The sequence below is a fragment of the Dermacentor albipictus genome, chromosome 1 (assembly GCF_038994185.2).
Source record: "Dermacentor albipictus isolate Rhodes 1998 colony chromosome 1, USDA_Dalb.pri_finalv2, whole genome shotgun sequence".
NCBI lineage: Eukaryota > Metazoa > Arthropoda > Arachnida > Ixodida > Ixodidae > Dermacentor > Dermacentor albipictus.
Window position 1 is genome coordinate 375,479,209 of NC_091821.1, and position 26,641 is coordinate 375,505,849.

At 45.7% G+C, this 26,641-nt stretch overlaps 2 protein-coding genes and 1 long non-coding RNA gene across 6 annotated transcripts in view; 2 read left to right on the top strand and 1 right to left on the bottom strand.

Moving 5' to 3' along the window:
- Positions 1-4,092, top strand: part of gzl (godzilla E3 ubiquitin protein ligase) — a 45,020-nt gene extending 40,928 nt beyond the window's left edge. For all 3 annotated transcript variants that reach the window (XM_065431571.2, XM_065431573.2, XM_065431572.2), the window contains exon 9: positions 294-4,092. In XM_065431571.2, coding sequence (XP_065287643.1) covers positions 294-760 — 467 coding nt within the window. In that variant the 3' untranslated portion in view covers positions 761-4,092. The remainder of the gene's footprint in view (positions 1-293) is intronic.
- On the bottom strand, positions 4,051-25,353 carry LOC135901746 (uncharacterized). 2 transcript variants are annotated; one of them, XM_065431575.1, is made up of 8 exons: positions 25,200-25,353; positions 25,014-25,086; positions 24,249-24,334; positions 19,247-19,363; positions 18,027-18,062; positions 17,878-17,931; positions 5,164-5,232; positions 4,051-4,113 (listed from the first exon to the last, which is right to left on the bottom strand). In XM_065431575.1, exons 1-8 carry the CDS (start codon positions 25,272-25,274, stop codon positions 4,090-4,092), a joined length of 534 nt encoding a protein of 177 aa, XP_065287647.1. In that variant the 5' UTR covers positions 25,275-25,353; the 3' UTR covers positions 4,051-4,089. The 2 variants fall into 2 exon arrangements, with proteins under 2 accessions (XP_065287647.1, XP_065287646.1); XM_065431574.1 differs by having other exon boundaries at positions 5,124-5,232.
- Positions 7,818-26,641, top strand: part of LOC135901749 (uncharacterized) — a 275,089-nt gene continuing 256,265 nt past the window's right edge. The window contains exon 1 of the long non-coding RNA XR_010564262.2: positions 7,818-9,276. This is a non-coding gene — a long non-coding RNA (uncharacterized lncRNA). The remainder of the gene's footprint in view (positions 9,277-26,641) is intronic.

Here is a 26,641-nt window from a genome sequence, read left to right on the forward strand (position 1 = left end):
TTTATGCCCTCAGTGCAATAATTAAAATATAGTTTGTTAATTAATCTCATCTAGTTATTGATAGTTCAATTGTGAAAAAAAAAAGATCATCCTGGTACAGTATGTCACTGCTAACAGAAGACCATTGGTTGCATCCTCATATATCCTGTATTTTATGTTTAAGGGCTTGGCTAATGTTAGCTGGGACGCCCTTTGTCCGTAGTGTGATGTCCAGTCATTCGGCGCCAGCTATTTCTGTCACGGCATTGAACTTTGGGTGAGCAATTGAATCCTTTGTCCCTTGTGCCCTGCAGCATACCACTGCAAGTGCATCAAGCCATGGCTGCTGCACAACAGGCGTACCTGCCCCATCTGCAAGCGCAAGGTGATCCTTCCAGGCATGAACCCCAACTCCGACTCGGAAACCGAAGACGAAGGGGCCAATGCCACAGAGCGCACACCACTGCTAGCGGGCTTTGGTGGTGGTGGTGGTGGTGGAACTTTTGGTGGCGTGCCCCCGCTGTTACACCAGCCAACAGAGGCTGCGACCGTAGTGCGGGGCTCCTCTATCCGCCCTATTCTTCACACGGCGAGCTTCCACCAAGAAGACAGTGGCATGCCGACTAGTAGCTCGTGCCCAACACACGTGAGCACGGCACACTCCCTAAATCGGGACGTTGACAGCAGCAGCATCAGCAGCGGTGCTGAAGATGAAGTGCAGGTCAGGCCTGGCCGTTCGGCAAGTGCACAAGGTGAAAGCCAGCACCACTTGCGGTTGTAGTGTATAAAGTGCAAGGATAGGAGTTGCCTTTTGCAGGCAGGGCAATTTCCATGCTCCTCAGTAATTTTATACCTTCTGAAGTCTGCTTTTCTCGCGCAACAATAATTGTCTTCATTCCCGTGGGCGTTTTATCTGCCTGAAGGTCGGGCTAGTTGGTACAGTTGCTTGATGGGGGTTCGAAGATGGTGCAGACGCAAGCTTGTTGTGTGCTCTAGTTGCTTGCGTTTGCATCTTTCTTATGCCATTGTTTTGTGACAAGCATTACTATGTGTGCAGTGCTTTTCCTGGCATTGAGGCTTAGATGGTGATAGATAGATAGAATAAACTTTATTCTCCAACGGATAAGGTGATGTACCCCCCCCCCCCACCCCGGCAGCGACATTAATGAAAATACGGCATGCACCACGTATAATGGGAAGGAAGTCCAGTATTGAAATTACGTTGGTTGCTGTGGGACTAAAGTTCACTGCACAAGGTTTAAAATGACTGTAGGGAGCACGTACCATTCTCAAATGCCAACCTAGTAGTGGTACACTAATATGTGAGGTGCATATGTGTATAGCTGTGTGCGTATTCTTTTGTTTTAGTGGACACAGAAAGAACCTTTTCTTTTTATCATGTTAGCCATTTTTCAGCCATTCAGGCTGTGGGAATATGTGTGTGTCTTCCACAGCCAGCCCTTTAATTTTCTCCCAAATCCCATTCGGCACTTTTTCAAGCTGCTGCACTGCTCTTGTGTGGTGGGAGTCTAGAGGTAATCTCATGAAGCAGTCTATGTGTCCGAGTTATTAATCCTAGTTAGGCTTAGGAAATGGCAGGAGGCAGGTGTTCTGAATATCACTGTTAAAGCATTGCGTAAGTAGGTACTTCCAGTATAATTGAGGTTAGCAACATCTTGCGACATTTCCATTTGTGTCTATTTTCTCTCCTACATCCTCGTGTTTGTTGTGCTACGAGAAAAACTTCAACATTTTCATTTGGTTCATCCGTACTTGTAGCACATGACAGGTATTTTCTGCACTGAGAGGCGCATGCTAACATTTGACAATTACTGTCGGCGTATTTTTTTTTTGCGAGGCAGTGGTGCAAGGCACTAATGAGGCGTGCTGGGCAATTACAGAAATGACATAGTATAAGCCTCAGCCTGCAAGCTTATTAAGCCTGCTAGCATAAAGCTGTGTTAGATGGTTAACATTATAACTATCTTCCCACTGAAGTTGGGAACATGCATGGTGGGTAATGGGCACCCATGATGTTGACTGGGGCTGTAGATAACTGATCTGGAACAATTGATGCACTGTGTATGTGTGCGTCATGCTGCCTTTATTGTCGTAGCACCTGAAGTCTCTAAAGTTAGCAGATTCTTCGCCGTACAAGAGCTTGCACTGTCAGCTTGTATTGTGTGATCTGCAAGGGTTTCTACTGGTGGGTAATTTTGCCAAGGTTCGTTTGTTTGAACTGAACTGTGCGTTTGAGAAAAGAATGACACATTTCTAGTAGTATGTGATATATGGTGTAAATTGAGGCCGTTGCTTTCGTGGCAACATTATGTGTGTATGATTGTACCATTTGTCATCTGTTTCCTTTCCGCTTTCAGTAACTTGCACACTAATGATAGACATCAAAGTAATTAGTTTACGCCTGGTAGTTATGAGGTGATGGGGAATTTCGTTGCGAACTTGATCCTTGGTGCGCCATTTATGGCCTACTAGCATGTTTGCTGTGTGCGCTAGTATGGAAACTTGCACATTGTGAGCGGCGTTTTCATGCATTCATTCATAATTCATTGTCTGTATATCTTACCTTTCTGTGCAACCATCCAGAAGCCAGTTGTGTGATGCTTTTTAATGTATCGTTAAGCTATGATGGTGATGGTGGGAGCAAATATGTTGCCCAAGACACGTACTGTGCTGCCAGTAAATTTGTCATATGGGCATCTGTATCAATTCATTTAACTCAAAGATTTTGCTTACAAAAAGCTGTAACAATGTTGACTTTGCAGCCGTTATGAGGTGCACCACATATTAGTAGCACCAGCACTGCATGTTGCTGGCAAGTGCAATTTTTACTCCTTGTGATCAGGGATGCTTCATTTTAACTTTGTTAATGTTATATTTCTTTTCGTTTGTGTGTGGTTTTTCGAAGCAACTGTGTAATCTGCAAAGTCTTAGCACTACTTTGCAGAATGTGATGTCCCTCCAACATTAGCGCCGCAACATCGCACACCTGTGCATATTTTGGAAAACTGACTGATGACCCTGTCATATCCTTTGGGAGTGTGTGTATATGCAGCTGTAACTTGCATAGACAGTGTGTTAGGAGAACTCTATCGAAGTACTGCATTTGCAACCTTTTCACATGCCACTTCAGTAATTGTGTTGTACCACTGTGCGAACTGCAATACATGTTTTCCATTAGCACTTGTCCGAAGTGGCCTCTGCAGCCACAGTGGTTCTCTGATGAATGCTGGGCAAATCAAGTGTGGATGAAGAGCTTAAAGGTATTGTTTAATGGCAGCTTGCTTGATTAATAACACCAAAGCTCAAGAAAGTTATTTTCCCCCGTCTTTTGAGTAGTATATTCAAACATGATAGTGTGATTTAGCCTGACGCATACTGCGCTGCGGGACACACAGACAGGAAGAGAAGCATTGCTGGAAATGTGTTTTGACAGACTGCATTCAATCAGGTGCATTGTAAACATCCTTGTGTTGCATATTTGAAAAAAAGAGCAGGTCAGTAGCTTCTTACTTTGTTGAGAATTTGGGTTGGAACACATCGCCACGAGACAATACCAGAGTGCTTGTCCTGTATTCTTTCTCGTGTTTCGTTTGTATGGGCGTTGCCCGAGAATGGATAGGTTCCAACTCGTCCGCTTTTCAGTCCTTCTGCAATACCAGCGATGCTGTCACCGTCTGTGTATCCTGTATCGCGTTGTGCCATTGGCGGATACTCTCCGATGAGTTCTTTTTTGTTTTTTATCTGCAGCCTTGTCCGACTACCTTCTTGTCTCTCGGATTGTCTTGATCGATGGGCTGCATGTGAAGTGGTGCTGCATTGCTTTGTTAGTAGAGTAGACTCGGCTGTGTATAATGTGTGGTTTATATAATACACACTTTTTTTTTTCTGGTGGTGCTCCTTTACCGATATTGGCACTAGTCATTGTTCTTTCTGACAGGCCCTAAGTAGAAAAAAAAGTGACGTTGATAAACTAGCTGTCCTCTTGGCTGATTAACAATGCATGGTATTTCTCTTGGGGTGCATTCTTGAAGCTTGAAACAAGTACCACAGTTGTTTTTTCCAGAAGATGAAAATAAATGTTTATTTAAATTATTTTGTGTCTGTTGTCAGAATCTGGAAAGCAGAGAAAAAAGGAATGACACAGTTAGTTGTCGCTATTGGTGCCTGCTGCTGTATGGCAACCACATATTTTAGTCTCTTTTGGAGCCACGATAAAAAGCAAAGGAAATGGCACAAGACATCATGGCTTTGCATTTCTGCATTTGAGTTTGCAGCCGCCACAGCTATCACGAGTATAGTGATGAACGTACCATCAGTGTAAATTGAAATGCAAACAAGTTAGAGAAAAATGGAATATATGTTCGCGTTTTCACATTTGCCAGTGTTTGCGACACTATGATTAATTGTGGAGTTTTTAGTGACTTGCCATGGCTACCCTGCCACATTATGTTCTTGAGTAACCGTGTGCAAGAGATGTGGCTTATTTGTATCAGTTCACGTTGGCACATTAACATGGTGACAGTGCAGCTCTTACAAAATTTATTTAATTGGCATTTTATTTTATAATAGTACATTCATGTGGTATCAGTCAGTGCAGTCCCTTTGTAGAGATGCTCAAAATTTTGATTAGTACTTTAGCTGTTTAATTGTACATGGCCTAACTTTATGCACTTTCAGTATAGAATGTAGGAGACAGCCTATTGCTCAGCCGGTTGTCATTGACATGGCTGACCGCTGTATGCGGAAGTAGTGCTTAATCTTTGGTTCCGTTGCACGATAGTATGTTCTAGTATGAATTATATGACTATTAAAAACCTACTTAACCTCTTGGCTGTCAAATGTAGTCTTTATATGTTTTGCAATTGAGTAAAGCTTTTTCCTTTGCTTTGTTAATGGCATAACTGTGTTTGAACAGTCCAATTGTTCCTAGGAACACTTACTTGGATCAAGCATGCACTATAACGCTTACACCTAAAATACACGGAAGCCTCACTTCTTCCATCAGATGCAAGCTTAGCATGGCAAATACAACTACTGTGACATTGCACAAAGCTTATAAATCCGTCATCTCTTGGTAATACTATCTACAACAGTGCACTGGAAGTGGCACAATTTCTACGTACTAGACACACTGGAAATGATACGGGAAGCTGCGACATCTACCGTTGTCATCCTGGCATCCTCCATGTACAGTCCCCTGTAGTAAAGATTGATCCTGTACGTCCCGTAGCCCTGTAATGGCAAAGGAAGTCGTTTAGTGAGTGCCTTGTGGCCACGTTGTCTGAAGTGACAAAGAAAAGACTGCCGAGTTCACTTTGAGCAGCCCCACTTAAAGAAATTTCTCGATTGACATGAACAGCTTTTCCAAGGATGACACAACATTTTGCCATAATGCTGCAGGTGCCATCCACTTATGATGAGCTCCAGTTTTGTTAGAACAGATGAAGTGAACTGCAGCAGAGCTTTGTTCTAACCACATCTGACAACCTACCAGTCCCAACAACCTTTGGTTTGCACATGACATTGTCCTGTTCAGCAACACTAGGCATAAACTGCAACAAATGATTAAGGGCCTTAACTGAGAAAGTGTAAGAGTAGGGTCGAAGGCTAATATGGCAACAGACAAAAGTGACGTTCAATAGCCTGGCAAGGGAACAAAAATTCATCCTCGCCAGTCGGCCTGTAGAGTCTGTGCAGGAGTATGCCTATCTAGATCTGTTACACACAGGGGACTCTGACCATGAGAAGGAAATTTACATAAGAATAAAAATGAATTGGAGTAAATACGGCAGGCACTTGTGACTAGGAGCTTACCACTGTCGTAAAAAAAAAGTACAATAATTGCATTCTACCAGAGCTAACGTATGGGGCAATAACTTGGAAGCTCGAAAACAAGTTGAGGATCGCACAATGAGAAATGTTAGGCGTAATGTTAAAAGACAGAAGGGGATTGGTGCGAATCCAAGCAGAAGGGGTATAGCCAATATTCTAGTTGACATTAAGAGAATAAAGATTGCAGCAGATCTAGCGAGTTGGAATCTACATTCAGTGAAGCTTTGGGCGAGTGGCTAAAGAGTTGAAACACGAGTGCACTCGTGCACACAAGCGCAGGCATACACAAATCATACCAAGCCTTTTGTTAAAGGGCCCCTGAAATGGTTCGGACAAATTTTGTAGATGTGTAAAGTACAGCTGCAGCAAATCATTAACACCACAACTTGTGTGTAGCATCTCATATTAAGAGAGCTACGGACGAGTACAAGTTACCATCCTCTATAGCCATGCATTTTTTCTCCAACTGGTTTGCTGAGTGAGTGGGGCTAAGCTCTGCTATCACTGGTTCTGCGTCGTGATGGGACGTCGCATTGTCTACTTCTGGTTGTCTTGGAGCCAGTGCGTGAAGCCTCTCCGCCAGCCGCCTTGCAGTCGATCCCAAGCGAGAGCTATGAAAGCAGTGTGCATTGCAAGCATTCTGTTGCCGTGCCAAGCGTGTCTGGTATTCCGGTAACCACAGGTGAGCTGGGCGTTTCGACGGATGGGTGGAGGCATAAACTAACGCCCCTCCATATATTACTATTGCTGTGATAAAGGAGCTTTAGCGTAGTCGTACGTGAGTGGCCTGATCGGTCTGCACAGTCCAGCCACCTCGTTGGAAGAGCTTAACCAGCCATACGAAGAGCTACTATTGCTCTAACAAAGTACAAAGCATTTTGAACATTTAGATAGATCACGAGTTCGGGATTATGCTCCTGCCAAAAATTTACACTGCAGCAGCAAAGTAGAATATACTTCGTTACTTCTGTATTCTGTGTTTGATTGCGCTCTGTGCAACCAGATGACTGCACCGTGCTGACCGTTCACGTTTGCGCCTCCGCTCATGCTGTGAAACGCCCAGGCCCAGTCCGCTTGCGCTTACCCGAATACCGGACACGCGAAAAACTACTGTGGCAGTAATCCTCCGGTGTAGAGTGTAGAGTGACGGCCGCAAACGTGCAAATCCTGGCGCCGATCGAAGACCGACATCCTATGCGCTGCAGCCACGAAGGCTAGCTTTCTGGTTATTTTGTTAACCTCCTCCTGCATGGCCAGCGCCGCGGAGGCGAGCGCCATATCGTGGTGCTGCAAGGAACGCAGTGGCACGGGTGCTCCGCTGTGATTGGTTGACCTTTTCGGCAAGGGAACAGCCACGGCCAAAAAACCCGGCGAAGTTCGTAAAAAAAAAAAAAAAAACTTCGCTTCTAAAATTAGAGATGGGCAGGCCACGTGATACGTGGGGCAGATAACCGGTGGATCATTAGAGCTATGGAATGGGTGCCAAGGGAACGGGCAGAAAACTGCCAGAATGGGCAGAAGACGGCAGAAAACTAGGTGGGGTGATGAAATTAGGAAATTCTCCGGTGCAAGTTGGAATCAGTGATATAGAGCAAGACAGGGGAATTGGAGGTCGCTCCATGGCAGAGGCCTTCGTCCTTTAGTGGACATAAACTCGGTGCTCTTCCACTCTCTGAAGAAGGATGACCAGCGAAGCTGTGTATATGGGCTCCTTATGGCGAACTGCACCTCCGCCGGGAGTCGACCCGGCGTTGCACTATCTTCGGGATTGGCACACGTACGGGGAGTGCCTAACGCCTGCTTCACCTCCGCCGCGGGTAGGTCCGGCATTTCGCTACCTTCGGGATCGGCCCATGTATGGGCAGCTTTTTGCTTACAAAAACATCAAAATTTCCTTGGACGGTAGAGGTATACAGCTTCGTTGCAAAAAATAGGCTGATACTGCTGCTGGTGATGATGATGGCGATACGAGCCGTGGGATTAGGCTCGCAGCGGAATGCTATTCTCCCACGTGGCGGGCCAAGACACGAGTTGCTGGCTGGGGCGAGATCTTTCCAGAATGGGGCTGACATGTGCGCACCGCCACATTGTCACGTTCCAGAAAAGCAATTAATGCAGCGCAAACCGCTATTACTGAAGATTATAGTTTGTCAGCCTGAACGCCACTCGCCGTTGCAGCCCAGCATTCCATTTCCGGTAGCCACAGCGAACGGACGTGTAATCATGTACCCCCCCACGGAGCGGCTCTGGCGGGCGTTACCCGCGGAAACAGGCTCAACGATAGCGGCCATCAGACTGTTTTGGCGCAGCTGCCTACGGGTCTTGTCGCACTAAACGCCGTAGTTTTACACGACGACATCCGGACAAGATTTTCGTGACGCGCTGCGCCCTCCTGGACTGCTGTCTGAAGTCGTCGCACTGGGGGCGTGCCAGATAAATCATGTCTGGGCGGTCACTATGTGCGGCGCCTATGCAACAAAAAGGCTGCAGGCTTTCAATAAGCTTGATGTGTAGGGGCGGCGCTGCCTCATCATCGATGCCAAGGACCGATGGTGAAGCTGCGGCTCCGCTGGCTACTTCATGACGTCGAGGACGAGGATGTGCAGACGGCATTTGCGGCCTTTGGCAAGGTGCTAAAGGTGAGCTAGGAGCGCTGGCGCGTCGAAGGCGTCAGTGAAAGAAAGCTCCACGACGAGGCTCGTGTTGTTGAACGTCAAGAGCGGTGTCGCCGCGGATGACTTGCCCCATCAGATTCGGGTCGCCGGCGCGCTGGCCCTCGTCGTCGCCCTTGGCCGGCCAATGCAGTGCTTGCGCTGCAAAGAAAGCGGCCGCGTACGCCGCCACTGCAAAGTGCCCCGATGCTCACTCTGGAGACGCTTTGGGCACGCTAACGCAAAGTGTGAATGGTCTTACGGCGCATCGGTTGGCCAAAATGAGAGTGACAAGATAGCAGAGCATGCCAAGGACGTGACTGAGACGGAGGACGCGGCCAGGAGTACAGGTGACGTGGCTAATCTGCAGGAGGCGACAACCTCAGTGGCACCTGCCGCGGAGGAAGAACATGGGCTGCCTGAACCAGCGACTGAATCTTCGACGACGCCGGTAACGGAAATGAAACAAGCCGCAAAAGAGGTACATCTCCCTCAAGTTGCTGTGGTCGACGCACTGACCGCCTGCCAAGACCAGACGGGGCCGCCCATACACCGTTTGATGGCGTGGCTGTCAAGCGACCACTGGAGAAAGAAGACCTCAAAGGCAGCCCAGGGGCAAGCAAGACGGACGGACCGCCCGCAAAGGCGCCCCTTGGGAGACGTTCCGGCTACAAGCCACTGTCCAACGTCCCGACAGGGCGGCTGGTTGGGGACAAACCGGCGCCGCAGCAGAACGACGCCAGGCAACCGGACAGGCACGGTGATGTCTAGCGATGTGCTATAGACATTGAAGGTAAGCACCATGCTTCAGGTTCCCCTCTAACACTGACAGCGAACGATTGCTTCAAACCAGCGTTTGAGTTTCGCCACACTTAATGTGCGAAGACTGGCTGCTAAGAAAAAGCAGAGCCAGGTCGATAGGCTTTTGGTGGACCAGGTCCTAGACTTCAGAAGAACTTCAGTTTAGCCTAGTTGGTGTTTACAGCATATCGTATTGACCGCAAATAAAGACTGGGACAGCGGAAGAGAACACATAAACGACACGGGCGGTAACTTTCAACTGGTTTATTCTCGGCAGCCCGTGGGCATATATAGACAAATAGGACATGTGCAGAACGCAGCAAACAATTAACAACACTCATCAGCCTAGCGGGCAACCTATTATCAAAAATATATATTTCCGATTGAAACAACCTAATGGAAGTGTCACCAACACAGTCTTGGCCTTTCTTTTTTATGTGATAAGCCTCCATCAGTTCGCGTGCAGTCTGGTCCTGGCTTTTCCCCAGAATCTTTATCTCCTTATAATGAGGTGCACAGTGACAGGCATTGCAGTGCGCAGGCAAGTGCGCCAATTAATGTTTCGTTAACTTTTGTTCGTGTTCACTGGCTCGATCATTCAGGCACCGTCATGTCTGCCCTATGTAGGACTTGCCACACGCCAGGGGGATTTCGAACACAACCCTTACATTGCATTTCGCATACGGCTTGGTATGGTTCTTGCCACAGCCTTGCCTTCCTTTAGGATCAAGAATACAATACAAGAAGCTAAAGTAAAAGCGGCGGCGGAAACTGGAAGCACGGTGCTTTGTTTCATGTCTGAGTATTTTGTTGTCGTTAGAAAAGCCATTGAGGCATCCGCTGGGTGCATTATTTTTGTTAAAAAATTGCAACGCCTTCTGATACAAAATTATTTTTTATGTGCGTCGGGTAGGATTGTGTGGTGCGATTTTTCGTTGGGAGAGCGTGATTGGCGGCTCATTTGCGTTTATACGCCAAACGTGGATAACGACCGTGTAAGTTTCTTTTCGGATATTGGGAAACATTCAACGGTCACGAAGCAACTTTTACAGAGCGACAAAAATTGGACCGAACGACGAGAGCGCAGCTTTTTTTTTTTCAAAGAACTGCATGAAATTGCCGACGTTGCCGAATGTCTCGAAGTGGAACGCGAGGTGCACTAAACGCATTTTCAGGGCTCTAGTCATGCTCGCCTAGGCAAGTTTTACGTGTCCCTTCAAATTATACCTGCATTTAACTTTTACTATGTACTACGCGTTTTTTTTTTCTGGAACCACTGCTTAGTCGAATGCAATGTAGGTGTGGGATCAGTGCTATTATGTGACGAGCCTTTTATGAATTTTATGTCTGAAGCAATAAACGATTTTAAACTCGACGGTAACAATCAGATACGTGGAGATTGTGAACTACTAAAACAAAGCTTTAAAATAAAGGCGATCGAAAGAAGCAGCGTGTTAAAACACCGGGGAAGGATGAGAGAGAGTGCGCTGAAAGCAACGTTGCAGAAAATAACTGCGCTGGAAAGCGAAGAGCCTGGTCTGTTTAAAGATGACCTAATCAATTCGGGGAGAACCGCTATCGCGGGACACTCGTTCGAGCCAGAGCATAAGCATGGGCCGTGGGTGGTACTGGCTCGAAGAGGTTAAACGAATCAAGGGAAAAAACTAATTGGAAAAGCACTCATCTCTCAATGTTTACGAGAGCTACTGTGTGCAACTTGTTTTTAATAAGCACGATATGGTACGTCATGCAAGTGTTCATTTGCTCTCGTATATATGTTTCAGAGTTTCAGATAGTTTCAGAGTTCAGAGTCTTTGCTGTGTTTATTTGGCCATCAGATTGGGAGAGATGTAGCAGTTTGAACTTGTCTAGAGAAGTAAAAGACAGGGGCATGGGCCTCTTACATCTGTTTGTGAAGCAGTTAGTGAACGGGTTTATTATTTTTTTTTCGAGGCGTCCGTGAGCCCTTTGTGCGCACAATGTGCCAGTTGTGATTGAGCAAGAATCTGTCGGCTTACGTGGTGTGCAATTTAAGTATACCTGGTGCACTTCGAGGGTACCTAAAGGAAGTAGTTGGCTGTGTCCGTTTTTTTTTGTCCATGCGCTTTTCTCATGGTTACCTTTTTTTCGGTATCACGGAAGAAATTAAACAGGGGCACACCTGACATGATTATACCGGTTCCTATGTAGAGTGCCATATACAGTGGAGGACAGGGACATGGCATTTTAAAGCGTGATAGAAAAATGCAGCTGCAGCCACGTACAGTATCTCTTTTTCTTCAGGTTACATACCGGGACTTTGCCGGTACGGGTCTTTTTACAACATAAGTGTATTTATTTACCTTGGGGAGCAAACTGCCTTATATCTAAAGTAGAAACAATCGACCACTTTTATTTTTGCATTGTTGGGAAGTGGTTCATTTTTTTGGGACTTTCTTCAAAGAACACTACAGAAAGGGTTGCCCTTAAATCGAATAGGTGTTATATATTCAGCTGTAGAAAATGAGAGCGGATTGCCTATGGGCCTAATTATGCTAATGGGCTTCCACTGTTTATGGCGGGCTTGAATGGCCGGCTTTTTTTGTGAGCCTGACAGACGGCCTGCATGACTGCACTTTAACGGGATGGTGTTTTTTAAGTTCATTGATGTAATTAATGATCATGAATGCCCCCCCCCCTGGATTGGTTGAGGAGGATTGAGCCCCTCGCAACTTTACAGGAATTTTAAACATGGCCAGCTACAATGTGGCTGACCGCACAATATGTATGCATGCAAGCTTGGAAATGTGTTTATATGTATAACTATGAATCACTTTCTTTGTAAAAAAGAAACGATACCCTTTGTGTTTGCTACGTGACAGTTCCAACAACAACAGCAACAACAAGAATAATAATAAATTGACCGCCCTTCCACTACTGTGAACAGCGGTGCAAGCGAAGCTCGGGACCCGCGGCTCTTCGTTGTCGTAACTCCTCGGCTTCGCGCTGTCTCACGGCTAGGTCGGCACGTCGCCGACGAACACTTTCTGAGCGAGTTCCCGGCGACGTTCACGAGACGCCGCCTGTGCTTCGGACGAACGCACGACGCGCGGCCCGCTCCCGCTGCCGTTCCTTCAACGCAGCCTGCTCTTCGGCAGAACGAACCAAACGCGGCCTCCCTCGTCTGACTGCCGGGCCCAAACTGGCGGGAAACGGCGGGCGCGAGGCGAGCGAACGAACGAACGCACGATCACACCCTTTCCCTCTTCCGGACAAAGGGGACGGCTGTGATTGGCTCGCGCCTTGCACTGCGTCTACTTCTTCATGCATATAGAACCCCGCTTTAAAGGGTGCGTATGATGAACCGGCAGCGGGTGAAATTTTTTTTTTTAATCGGCTACCGTGATGGTCTCTCAACCAGGAGGTCGGTGGTTCGACTCTGCAGCACGACAAGCAATTTTTATTTTCGCGTGGCTTAGGTTTTTTTTTTTTCGTAAGCAACACCGACGCCGACACAAGTGAGGCGATACAAGCTTCGCTTAAAAAGCCGCTTTATGACGTTGTACTGCTGAGCCCGAGGTCGCGAATTCAAAATCCCGGCCGCGGAGGTCGCACCCCCGATGGGAATGTAATGCAAGAGTGATCGTGTACCCTGCATTGGTGCCGATTAAAAAAACCCCAGGTGGCCCAAATTATTCCCGAGTCCCCCCTACTGCGGCGGGACTCAATAATGAGATAGCGGTTTTCGCACTATAAGACTTCAGGATTTAAGTTTTTTTGTTCAGCCTGTACGCCGATGCGTTTTTGTTTTTTCGTCTGTTCTGCAGCGCGTTCACGTGCAGTCAAAGAAATAACTGCGTCGTTATGACTATACAAAGCATAGGGCTGCCAAAGTGGGAGGGCCTCGCCATGTGGTTTGCCCGGCGCTTCTCGTTTCCATGGATGGATGGATGGACACTATAAGAGTCCCCTTTGGAACGGGGCAGTGGGTTACGCCACCAAGCTCTTACTATTATACTGCCAAATGTTCTACCTAGGTTAACAAAGAAAAAGAAAAAAAAAACGCGAGGAACTCCCACAATGAAACTTTCTGACCCCCTATTGTGAACTTTGCTTTTTTACGTCTCTGTTTTTTGTCGCTTCCCTACTTCCACTAATCTTCCTATCGCCTCTTACTAATCTATATTGCGGACATGTTTACTTTTACCCTGCTCTCGCTGAACCCGAGGGCTTCAACAAGGCCAGTGGTGCCTAAATCGACCGCTGGGCAGATGTCTTCACATTCTAATAAAACATGCTCCATCGTTTCCCTAGCTTTTTACTGCAGCAAGCACATGCTTCGTCTTCCTTGTTATATCTCGCTTTGTAGGTGCGTGTTCAAAGGCATCCCGATCTCGCTTCGAAAAGTAATGAGCTTCCCTTTGAATTATCGTAAATTGTTTCTTTCCTGATTTCGCTTTTTCCTCTTCGCTAGTTACTGATGGCAGGTTTCTTTTCCATTGCCGCCACCCATGAGATTATTTCAGCCTCTCTGACTTTCCGCTTGACGCTCTTTGTTGCTGTGTTGCTCACTCTACAGGCCGCATACTTGCTCGTAAGCTTCCTAGTTCTTTCTCCACTGTGAATCAATGTTTTTCCTGTACAGATACTTCAGCAATCTCCCAGCCCATTTACTTTCTTCTATATTCCTCAGTCGTTCTTCATAATTAATTTTACTGTGAGCTTCCCTCACTTCAAAACTAATCCAGCCCATATCACCCTGCACAGCTTCATGTGTAGTCTTCCCGTGAGCACCCAATGCGAGGTGTCCCACTGACCTTTGGTTCCCATCGAGTCCTGATTGTACCCCTGATTTCAAGCAAACAACCGCATTTCCAAAAGTAAGTCCTGGAACCATTACACCTTTCCACATACCCCGGAGCACCTCGTACCTATTGTATTCCCATAGCGCTCTGTGCTTCATTATGGCTGCATTTCTCTTCCCCTTTACTGTTATTGGTTTTTCCTGTGTTTCCGTATATCTATTGCCTTCGCTTATCCATATACCAAGGTAGTTATATTCTTTTACCTGAGGTACTTCCTGGCTCTGTATTGTCACTGTCTGTTCACTGTTTTCATTAAATGCCATAACACCTGATTTTCTAACACTAAATTTCAAACCTAAATTCTCGCTTTCCTGTCCACAGATATTAGCCAGACGTTGCAAATCAGTTCGCTTGTTAGCTAGCAACACAATGTCGTCCGCATAAAATAAACATGGAAGCTGCTGCTCTACTATTGTACCCGTCTATTTGTATGAGAGATTAAACCCAATATTACTTCCTTCTAGCGCCCTCCCCATCCTCACCATGTACATAATAAACAGAAGTGGGGATAAAGGGCACCCCTGCCTCAGTTCCTTGTTGATATCAACTTTCTCCTCACTCCTCATCCCTTCCTATTCAACGCAAGCGGTATTTTCTAGGTAAGTCACGCTCAAAAGCTGTAGACAATCGTCACCTAAGCATTCCCCTTCCAGAATATCCCACAAGATGTTGCGGTTTACGTTGTCATATGGTCCTGTAATGTCTAAAAAGGCCACATATAACGGTATGCTTTCTACTCTTGATATTTCAATACACCAAGAGCAAATAAGTTCAAATAAGTTCAAATAAGAACAAAAATAAGAACAAAAAATTTAGTGCGCCCCCTTGTGGACGAAGCGGGGTGATAACAGGCCTGACGCAAACGGCTCAATTCGTGGTAGAGTTGTACGTGGCTTGTTGCAAACGAATAGTCACGTATCGTTAGCTAGAAAGGTGGGTAATTATATTTTCTTTTCCGAATAGAAATCGAATACGAATATTAAGTATCGAATGTAGAATCGAATATCGAATAGTGAAATGCTGGCGCTTATATATATATAGCTGGGATATTTATTTAGGCATAATTAGGTACTTACCACGCTTTTTACCAACTAGTAAAATATATATATATATATATATATATATATATACAGGCCACCAATGATGAGGGACACTTTGAATCAGCTTTAAACACAAGCTAGCTAATTTTTAAGCTGCACGAATAGGCTCGCATCATCTTTTGCGCCTGGTTGCGAACAAGCTAAGAATGAATAGCCTGTTGTATGAGTAGCTTTCCAAGAACGTTAAATGAATGGCAGCGAAAAAAATCTGAAGTTGTGTGAAAAATAAGTAAATAAGGAGCTGCTGAGGTCTTGTGTGCCGTAAGCACAGGTCAGCGCCTCCTCTATTTTTATTTCAATGCCAGCCAGATGCGGCCGATCCGACCGTTCACCACCCTCTGTTATCGTCCTTTCCTACTCCTCCGTCGGCTAGCATTTGCACAGTTGGTTTGCGCCTGCTTTACGATGGTGGAGGAGAGCACATAGAGTTTCTCACTATATTCCCACTATATAGAGGGAAATCTGGCGCTGCCGCGCTGTGGTATGCATGGGAATGCCGGTATATTGTTACTTCGAATTGGCATCGTTCTCGGAGAGTCACGACACCTTGAAGACGCGCCTGGCAAACACCGTTCCGTCTGTCACAGTGATTCATTTTCTACTAAAACAGCACGTAACAAAGCTGTTTTAGTTTTAATATTACGCAAAAACATGTTTTCTTTAACTACGAGGACTTGTTATTGTGTGTAGGATTATATGATACGTAAAATGTATCAGCGGGCCGCCAAAGTTGGAGGACAGACGACAAGATTCGCGCTAGCTTTGAAACAGTTTGTCGTCTGTTCTTACTTTTCTTCGCTTGGTCATGCATTGTAGGTGAGTAAAGATGTAGTATGCGTGAATTGAAACATTTTATGAAGATTTTACTTTAAGAACGCATTAGTTGTGTAGCCATATACACGTTTTAGACGAAGCCTCTTGCAACACCAGCCAACACGAGTCTCGCAGACACATATACTAGAGTGTACTACATACACTATAGTGCCTAGAATGTCGTCATTCCCATGACACGGCGCCCCTTAAGAAACTCCCATAGACGGTGGCGCCAGATGTTAGGTGTTATAGTGGGAAATTCTATGGAGAGCACCATCTGGGTGGCGCCTCCCGACGGAAGTCTGAGGAAGGCTTACAGACGCGTGATAACCTGAAAGACGCGGATCTCGTGTATAGCAACATATTTAGACATTAAAGCCACTGGCGGCTAGCATGCAGTTCCTTATGTTTTAATCTTTCGGTAACGAAACGACAGACAAAGCTAGGGAGTTAAATCAAAAACCAGTGAACACTGTTACGGTGGTCCCGTCGTACAGTAAGGAAAGGCGAACCGCAGGGATACCGCCTACATCGAGAAAATCTTCATTCAATGGTATACAGCTTGCATCTTACGAGGAAACGTCGAAAAAGATCACGCACGAGGGCTTCAGAAAACAATGACGCATCCAGATTTCACGTCAATGACAATGAAAGAAAGAAAGACGTATAACATCTGGGCCAGCTTACTTCAAGCTTAAATTTTGACTAGAAGGATGAAATGCGAGTGACGTAAAATTATTCGATGATCTTTTGCGTAACTACACAGTTTTTAGGCTCTGATGGTTGCAATGAGTTGCGTTTATGAAACGTAACTGCAATTTTAATCGCTTTCTTTAACGTTTACGAGTAGTACGCGCGAGAGCTGGTCGCCGAAGAATAGAGGTAATTGCAGTTCTTTGCTATTAAGCTGCAGTATGTTCCACATCCTGGGCTCTGACCTTTATTTACTACGAGGAAAGTTGGAACCCACTCGGCATATACAGCACACTGCTGCCAATTAGCTTCTCTGCGGTTTCTTCCAAGCAAACTTCCTATAGTTGAACACAGAAAAGAGCCGAGTTCCAGACTGCAAGCAGACTCTCGTCACAAGGTGGAGCTCTGGGGAGGAGAGAGTTGCGGTTCCGTATTACCTCCACTGCAGTGCTAACAAAACTGCTTGTGGGAACCCGTGTTTAAGTTCGCTTTGCGCGATCGTTCGCCTACTCCGCGGCAAAGTAAATATAGGCTTTGCGCGGGAACAGGCTGACTGAACATGTGCTCCATACGACGAGTGGACTCTCTTCCGACGGAGTACCGTGTTTGTTCGATTCTAACGCACACCCGATTTTTTACGGTCTGAAATGGAAAATGCGATTCCATCGATATGAGCTCACAGTTCCTGTAGCTTCAGGGACGTCTGGATTGGATTCGATTGGATGACAGCAATTTTTAGCTGCCATAACGAAGTTGGGCGCCTGCAGTGCGGGAAAGCGCGATCTGAGGCACCTTCACCTTTAATTCTTCTGAGGTTGCTGGAGCTGCTACTCAGACACCAAGCTGAGTAGCACCACACACATATATATATATATATATATATATATATATATATATATATATATATATATATATATATATAAATAAATATATATATATATATATATATATATATATATATATATATATATATATATATATATATATATATATATATATATATATATATATATAAACGAACGCTGAAACCGATTGTGGTCTCATTTTTGTTAAGCACAACCATATAAAGCTGATTACCTGTTAGTTTACGTGTATATAAGAGCGCTCGGGCGAAGCGGTTATACGGTGTATCGCGCAACTTACCATCAGTAGGGCAAGAGAGAGGTACAGCGTACAGGCTAGCGTGTCTTCGTACCCCTGGATAGAGAACATTGTGCGATGCTCGAAAACGCAATACGCTAGTGATACCGAAAGTCGAGAAAGGGACGAAAAGAAGCGTAAAGATCACTTACAGCGCTTGAGAGGCCTTCATTGCTGAAGATGTGATCCTGAAAGTTGTTTTTAATTTTGGCATACATCGCCACCGACCCTTCCAAAAATCGCTTCTATGAAATCTACTGCCACAGTACGTGTCTAGAATTCGATTAGCGAAATGTTGAGTTTCGTAGATAATGACCGGGAACACGGAACGGAAAAGTGGGTGACGCGAAAGACCACACAAGCTGAGGTCGATGTTACTTTCAAATAAAGTGCTTTAGTGTGGGCGTTACGGTGGTAAAAAATTCCGTGTTTTACATGGGAGCGGTTCGAGTTAAGAGACGCTGCGAATGTACGAGGGCGAATCAGAAAGTCTCTGCCCCTATTTTTTCGTTTTTTTTAGCCAAATTACCGCTGTAAATGCGAAGTCATCATATCCATTCCCAGCGGTGGACCTTTCTCAGAGCGGCCCGGCCTTATCTGCTGGTATCATCGCGGCACGGCACTGCTGTCAGTCGTTGAGGATGGCGGTCGTGCTTGACACGTCTACGGCGTACGAGCAACGAAGTGTGATTCGTTTTCTATGGAGCAAGGGACGGACGCCCGTCGAAAGCCACAGGGAAAATGCAGTCCACGTATGGGGAAAGGTGTCTCGCTTTGAGAAGTGTGAGATCGTGGTGTTGTGAGTTCGCAAAAAGCCGTGAAGACTTGCAGGACAATGAGCGTTCGGCGAGGCCGCGTGCGTTGCTGACTGACGACAGGAGCATCTCAAAATTTAGTGCTGCTGTTCAACAAATGTCCGAACCGGTGTGGGGACTATGTGGAAAAATAGTGTAAGGTGCGTATAGAGTAGCACGTATATTTGTAATTACGTGTATGCGCCTTGTTTTGGCTAATAAAAAATAGCGGCAGAGACTTTGATTCGCCTTTATATTAAAAAAAAAAACGGCACGTGCTGCTACCTCTGTCGCTTGATCTGATGATTGCGAGTATCGTAGACGACGCTGAAGCGTGCCTTTCAACGTGCTTAAGCCTTCATTATTATCGACGCTCAATTTTACACTATTCGTATGGGATAATCTCGCTGATACCCCAGTATTTTTAGAATGCGACGTAATAACAATTCACGTAGATTGAGTCGCATTGCTCGCTACTACATACGTGTATATTTGTTTTAGTGGAGTGTATGCCTATACGCTAAGAGAGATGTAAATTGGCTGGTTCGAGCGTTACCGCACATTAAATTTTTACTCACTATCAGCTGGCGGAATTGTTGATACACATGAGGCAAGAAGGTTGCGCCGTGCACGATGTCGAAGATGGCACCGGTCCCTTTCCAGACAACGTTCACGATTATGAGAGCCTTCATGCTCTGTGAAATAACAACCGCACATTATTTACGAAGGAATCGAACAGTTTTCTGTCAGCTGCGTTGTGTACCACACACGAAATGATAAATGAAATGCGCCAACGCAAGCGGTTTCGCGAACCCAATATGTGCGTTCTAGGCTCCAGAGAAAGTCACCGGCCATGTCAGCCGACCATGTTACGAACACTGGCAGAAAGGCTTGTACACTGTCCGCACTGTGCACCGCTGATTTTCCCGCTGAGCCAAGGGCCTAGCCGCAGCGGAGGGGAGGGGCAGGGACAGGGCACGTCGGGCCCAGTGAAAACAATTCGTCCATAGGACATCCGAATCTTGTCCCAATTTCCGTGCACCATTTCCGTGACAAATAGAGCATCCACCGGACGTACAGTTTCGGATGTCCTAATACGGACGTCCCGAGGATATCGCACATGAACCTGTTTCGGATATATTACCATGGATGTCCCAAGATTATTCCACATGAAATTTTTTTTTACATGCATGGTGAATGTGTGTCCCCCAAAAAGTGAGGCTTTGTCTTTGAGTTTCCTCGTAACAGAATTGTTTTCTCGCATGTTCGAATTATAATCCGAAGCTATCATGTCTGCAGCTCGTGCGTACGCTCACTTCACGAATTTCAATTCAATTATGGGGTTTTTACGTGCCAAAACCACTTTCGGATTATGAGGCACGCCGTAGTGGAGGACTCCGGAAATTTTGACCACCTGGGGTTCTTTAACGTGCACCTAAATCTAAGTACACGGGTGTTTTCGCATTTCGCCCCCATCGAAATGCGGCCGCCGTGGCCGGGATTCGATCCCGCGACCTCGTGCTCAGCAGCCTAACACCATAGCCACTGAGCAACCACGGCGGGTAACACTTCACGAATGTTCTGACGCAATTTACTATGAAAACTTCGATTAGCTCCTTAGGTCACTTGCGCTTGGCGGAATGTCTAGAATAATGAGGAGTACCCTGCACTTCCGTACAATTGCGTGTATACGTGCGCCTAACGTATGCAGAAAATGTGTCCGTTCTTGATGTGTGGGCGCTCTGCCTGTTGCATCTGTCACACAGCGTGTGCTGCGACCGTAATAGACATAAAGGCAAAAGGCCCAGGCCAATGTCCGTGAAATGCACGCAGCATGCCCCCATTATGCCCCTCGCGGACATGCAAGGGATGTCCACAGGACGCAGTAAGTGCGGCTGAATAATCGTGTGAGGGACGTTCGCTGGGTGTATTCGGCACACCCACGGGATACCCATGTCCTGGCAGTGGATGTCCATAAGATATCCATATGACGTCATTGTTATCACTGGGGTACTATGTGCAGAGCGGGGGAGGAGGAGGTGGTGCGCATTGAGGCACCCCACCACGGACACCACCCTTTCCCGAAATTTCTGCGTACCAGAGATGCGTGGCATAAAACGTCGTCCAGCAACACCCGACTGCACCTCACCCATTTCCTGGTCAAGTGTGACCCCTCCCCCCACTCCCTGCCCCCACCCCGGGAAAAAATTCCTGGCTACGTCACTGCGCTGAACGGTAGCGTCGCTGAAGGATCAGCAGTGGGCAAGCCTTCCTCTTGAGGCTCGGATGGCGGTTCTCGTTTCCGATTGGCTGAAGCGATACGCTGCCTTCGCGGCGCTGTACGGAGTTGCTGAGACTGGTAGCAGTCCGACCCATTATCTCTCTTACAAAACGTAAGCGATAAGTAGTATAATTAAGAGTTAGATTATTGTGCTCTACGCCCGCTGGTGCGCAAGAGTCGTGGTATACATGCACAACAGCGTTAAGGTTATAATAGAATGCCGCTGCTATGCATACAAATGAGCTGCAGAGTGTGACGTCACGAAAATGCGTGAGCGCTCCCTAAGATTTCAGAAAAAAATTCCACTGGTGTGAATTTCTCCGAAAGAAAACTTTTAATACTTCAGGACAAGTCTTCAAAAATCATTTCGCTAATATTACTGCGTGACACAGCCACAGAGCTTCGTTAATCAGTTTTTTAAAAGTTCATTTTTGTCGCATATGTGTCCCGGGGTTTTTCACTTCATTTCATTAGCCTTCATGTTTACTTGAATTTATTTTTCTTCTTTGTGTATTGATATTATAGTTGTTTTCCTTATAGCTGCGGTTTCTGTATAATTTTCATCTTTCATTTTATTCACCTGGATCCTATGCATGCCAGGCATATAGATAGGCTAATTCCTCCAGCTTTCATTACTGCCTTCGTTTGCAGACACATGGCTTATAAGCAACTTTCCGAGTTACGTAACTATGATTATCCAGTCATGTTTCCAGTAATAGTTCATGCATCTGACGTTGCTACACTTATTGACAAGCTCGACTACAATTCTTCACCTGGCTTTGACTCAATTAACGCTAAGTTCCTAAAAAACACTTCCGCATGCAGTTCTATTATACTAACCAACATTTTTCAACAATCGCTCAACACAGGCGCTTTACCTTATCAGTGGAAGGTCGGGAAGGTGGTTCCGCTCCACAAATAAAACAAAAGGTAACAAAAGTATAGCAACCAACTATCGCCCCATCTCACTTACCAGCACGTGCTGCAAACTGCCAGAACACATTGTATTCACAAACCTCGTCGACATTCTTGAAGATAACAAATTTTTTCACCTGCACAACATGGCTTTAGGAAATCATACTCATGCGAGACTCAACTCGTGTCCTTCACTCATCAGTTGCACCGAATTCTTGATCGTTCATCATGCGCCGACTGCATATTTCTAGACTTCTCAAAAGCATTCGATAAAGTCTCTCATAAACTTCTAGTGCACAAGCTAACCCATTTGAATATTGATGCTAATCTTTTAAAATGGATCGAATGTTTTCTTGTTCATCGCTCACAATACGTTACTGTTAATGGCTGCAATTCACCGGTGTGCTCTGTTGCTTCCGGAGTGCCCCAAGCATCGGTTCTCGGTCCTTTGTTGTTCTTAATATATACTAACGACCTTCCTTCACAAGTAACTTCTAACATTTATCTCTGCGCGGATGATTGTGTTATCTTTAGAGAAATAACTACGGATTGTGACACTAACCGTATTCAATCGGACCTTGATGCTATATCTAACTACTGCAGTTTATAGGCAATGGAATTAAATGTTAACAAGTGTGAAGCTATTCATGTATGTGGGACACCTAATGTCTCTCAGGTATACTATTCAAATTATCTTCCTTTAGAACAGGTAACTTCGTACAAGTACTTAGGAATTCATATTACATACCACCTTACCTGGGCAACTTACATTACTAATATAGTGAACAATGCTAACTGCGCTCTTGTTTACTTAAGGCGAAACTTCTTTAAGGCTCCACAGTCTTTGAAATTATTGCTTTATAAAACACTAATACGCCCGAATTTAGAATACGCTACATCAGTCTAAGACTCTAATAACCTAAACTTAATTAACGCATTAGAATTAGTTCAGAATAACGCTGCTCGTTTTATTATTTCGAATTATAACAGTTATGCCAGCGTAACAGCCATGAAAAGTAGCCTTTCTCTTCCATCTCTAGCAACTCGACGTAAAATTTCCCGTTTATCATTATTTCACAAAATTTTTCACCACACAACACTGCGTGATGTATTCATCAATACTCCACACTACCTACCTCGTCGCATCGATCATTCTTACAAGGTTCACGTCCCTTCTTGCAGTACAAATACATTTTCCCAGTCATTCGTACTTCGAACATCACTAGAGTGGAACCACCTTCCCGCAAACATTGTATCCATCAGCGATAATATTTTGTTTCGTGATGCCTTAACCAACATTACTTGCTAGAAGGCTGTTTAATGTGTTTGTATATCTTGTCCTTCTTTGTAATAGCTTTTAAAATTGCTCATTGTATTCCTACTGAATTATTTGTCAACTCGTATTACGTTGCATATTTTTCTCTTTTAAGACTTAGTGGTTGAATTTACTTGTAACCGACTCCCCTCTGTAAAGCCTTCACAGGCCTTGAGGGTATAATAAATGAAATGAAATGAAATCTGTAATGGAAAGTCTAACAACTAGTAGCCTGTAGGCTACCCGACGAGACAGCGCAGTGTAAGTGTTGGCGCTTTTAACGAGTGTGTTGTTTAATTCCCGCGGACAACCGTACATTGCATTGGACCTTCCGCCAAGCGGATCGCCCGAAACGAACGGGCTTGTGACGCGAACGATGAGAATGCACTGCAAGGGTCGCAGAATTTGTCGAACAGAGAGACCGCTCCCAATAAAGCCATATAGGACGACTTGCTTGCAACAAGGGGAACATGCATAAATAAGCAAATCGCGAGAAGTCACTCAAGGACGTCGATTCCACCACGACGCATGCACTTTGTCGTTGTTCGCTGATTGGCGTGTTATACTCGCGAACACCTTTCTGGGGCTACGAAGGGAAACCTGCGGGGGCGGAGCTTCTGCTTATGCGTTACCACGCCAAGTAGTTCGAAAAGATGCTGAATCGACGCAGCTTCTACGTTCGACGGTATCGCGTTTGCCCAGACGCGGAAGGGAAAAAGCCGCAAAATACGTGAACTTTTACATTCAGTGGTGTGTTTTGTCTTATTTAACTGTTGCTAATAAGTTGCTTGTTTTCTCTTCCCTATAGCTTGAACTAACGTGAATGAAAACGCGGGACTCTTCTCAGAAGAGCACTCGCTTGTGTGCGCTTTGCCTCCGTAGCTTTCCCTTCATAGCCACGGAAAGTTGTCCGCCATACAGACAGAACAATTTTGAGCTTACAAACTTTTCCGAGAACGTTAGGAAATGCATGGCTGGAGGCCATGCGAAAATATAGCTCGCCGTTACGAAGTGCACGTGGAGTGTGTGTTTGGAGGTCCCTAACAAGCGACATTTCAGTGGCACTTACGAAGTACACGCCGATGAGGAGGCCCACGTCAGTCACTACGCCGGCGAGGAAGCGGACCACGAGAGTTATCACGTACAGGAGGAGCGCTGTATAAGAGAGGATGCTTCAGTACGTCGGTTCGTGTCCTTTTCGTGTCCTTTTCGTTATAGGCAATGCTTTCTATTTGTTCTCGCACGTCACTGCTACTCACCGTAAAAAAGCTCCAGGTTGTAATTTTGACAAAAACGACAGGAAACGAGGTGAGACTGACCTTTTACAATCAGCGAGCATATGTGAAGAAATGAAAAAAAAAAATATGCGAATTCATTATAATAACAGTGCGAATTGGACAACGCGTTTGACGCTTCCAGAGTCTATGCGTGGACACACCGCGGAGCTGCCTCGCAGGGCGCCCGCTGCATACGCAAGACGACGACGATGACCAAATCGTGTCTTCTCTTACGCATCGGGACGGAGACTTGACCCAGTGCGGTGGCTCACTGCCTACAACATTGTGCTGCTGAGATTGAGGTCGCGAGCTCGAATCCGCGGCGGCGGCGGTGGCGCTCGCATTCCGACGGACGTGGAACGTGCTGAACGAGAGCTCTTGTCCGACGAACTTTTAAGGCGAACGTTACATAACTCAAACGACGGAAATTAACTCATGCCCATCCCCTTTACAGCGCGTTTCATGGCCCAGGCTATGGGACAGCTAAACCACGTCATTCGGTGACGTCAACTGCGCATATATATATAATTTCCTGTTCTCAATTTTGATGCACTTACGCTGCTGTTCGATGTCGAATTCCAGGAGCACCTTGTCTTTCAGCGTGAAGAACAGGAGAATGGAATTTATGAGCTGAAAGAGGAGGTGCGTGAATTTGTAGTTTGGGCAAACCGCGAGGTTCGTCACCAACGGTGTGCCGCTCGCGGCGTGTGTCTCTGTTCGTTTCCGACACGCATTATACTTACCAGGCATTGCAGGGAAAAGATGGCGATGCTCAGCTTTGTCTGGAGCTTCAGCCAGGCGATCCCGGATCGAAACATTGTTTCGAGCACTACTTGCTGTTTGTCTCTCTGACCGCAGCTGGCGAGCTTTGGTTTGCTTTGGTTTGGTGCCTATGGATAGGCTCAACCCACTACTGGGGATCGGCCATGAATCGGGCGGCAGTATGTAAGAAGGGAAGAATACTTAAATAGAATTTTGTAATTTAGAAATGATATACTAAATGAATACTAATCGTTATCTATTTTCAGGCTGGAGTTTTTAAAAATTGAAGTTAATATTTTTGTGTACATATTGAGGAAAGTAAAACAATGAAATTAACATGGTTGTTTCACTTACAAAATTAAATATGGCATCAAATACGTTCCCATTGCAGTGTCCTAGTGCGGATGGCCCAAGAGACAGTATCACAGGGAGCGTAATGCCCAATCCAAGTTGGCGATGGGGACCTTCCAGAAATCGTTTTCTGTGTACGTCGAACCTACGACACCCTATAAAGAAATGTTCCATAGTTTCAGGTTCGTTGCAATAATAACAATGAGGGGAGGGTGCCGAACCAGACCTGCGGGAATAAAAATTAAGCATTGGTTTCCGGTAACGCATTCTCGTGAATGAAACTTCAAGTTTTCTTGCTGAACACCACTTGCTGTGCCAAGGGAATCTATAAGGTGCTGGGAATTGGTGTTATTTAGTACACACATGATTTATCATGTTCTTCTTGAACACAAAATTTTGCTAAATCTTGCAGTCGTGATGTATGACGAAGGTTTCAGGTTCCCCAATACAGGGCCTCTAAAAGATGCCGCCGCCAGTGCGTCTGCTGACTCGGTTAAAGTGAGTCCCATGTGTCCTGGTACCCATAACAAATGGATGAGGCGTAAATCTTGGGGGACAGATGGATGAAATTCTTGGAGAATGGTCGATGAATTTGGCGCTGTTAGAGCAGAACAAACGGATAAGGAGTCGGTTGGGATTACGGCTGAAGAAATAGACGAGGGAAATTTTCGTAGAGCTAGAATGATAGCCAATAACTCTGCCTGAAAGATTGGTGTAAAGTCAGGCAAAGAGAGAAAGACCAATTAAATGATGGCGAAAAAATGCCCACTCCTGCCTTCTCTTCACTGCCAGAAGCATCCGTGGCTAGTGCTGTATTTATAGGGAGGTTCTCAAGGTGGCCATCTAACGGACCTTTTAGGTCACTTTTAGGTTTCTAGGAAATACATTATTGAATTCAACGCTTACTGTTGCAGTAGGTAAATTTGGGAAAACCACATCACGGATTGATACTTGCAATGGTTCTAATAGCTTCTGCGCCAAAATTATCTGGGGACGATGCAGTCGAGACCATTCATTCGCAAAGATTGCAGTCGGCTCCCGAATGAACACATAGGAGGAGCGTCTCTGGGGA

What these genes read in the sequence shown, in the direction of transcription:
- LOC135901746 (XM_065431574.1), bottom strand. Translation starts at nt 25,274, where the DNA reads ATGTTTCGATCCGGGATCGCCTGGCTGAAGCTCCAGACAAAGCTGAGC. An exon ending in TCTTTTCCCTGCAATGCCTG is followed by an intron (nt 25,087 to 25,199) that starts GTAAGTATAATG and finishes CTCCTCTTTCAG; the next exon opens with CTCATAAATTCCATTCTCCT. An exon ending in TCCTCATCGGCGTGTACTTC is followed by an intron (nt 19,364 to 24,248) that starts GTAAGTGCCACT and finishes GTTATTTCACAG; the next exon opens with AGCATGAAGGCTCTCATAAT.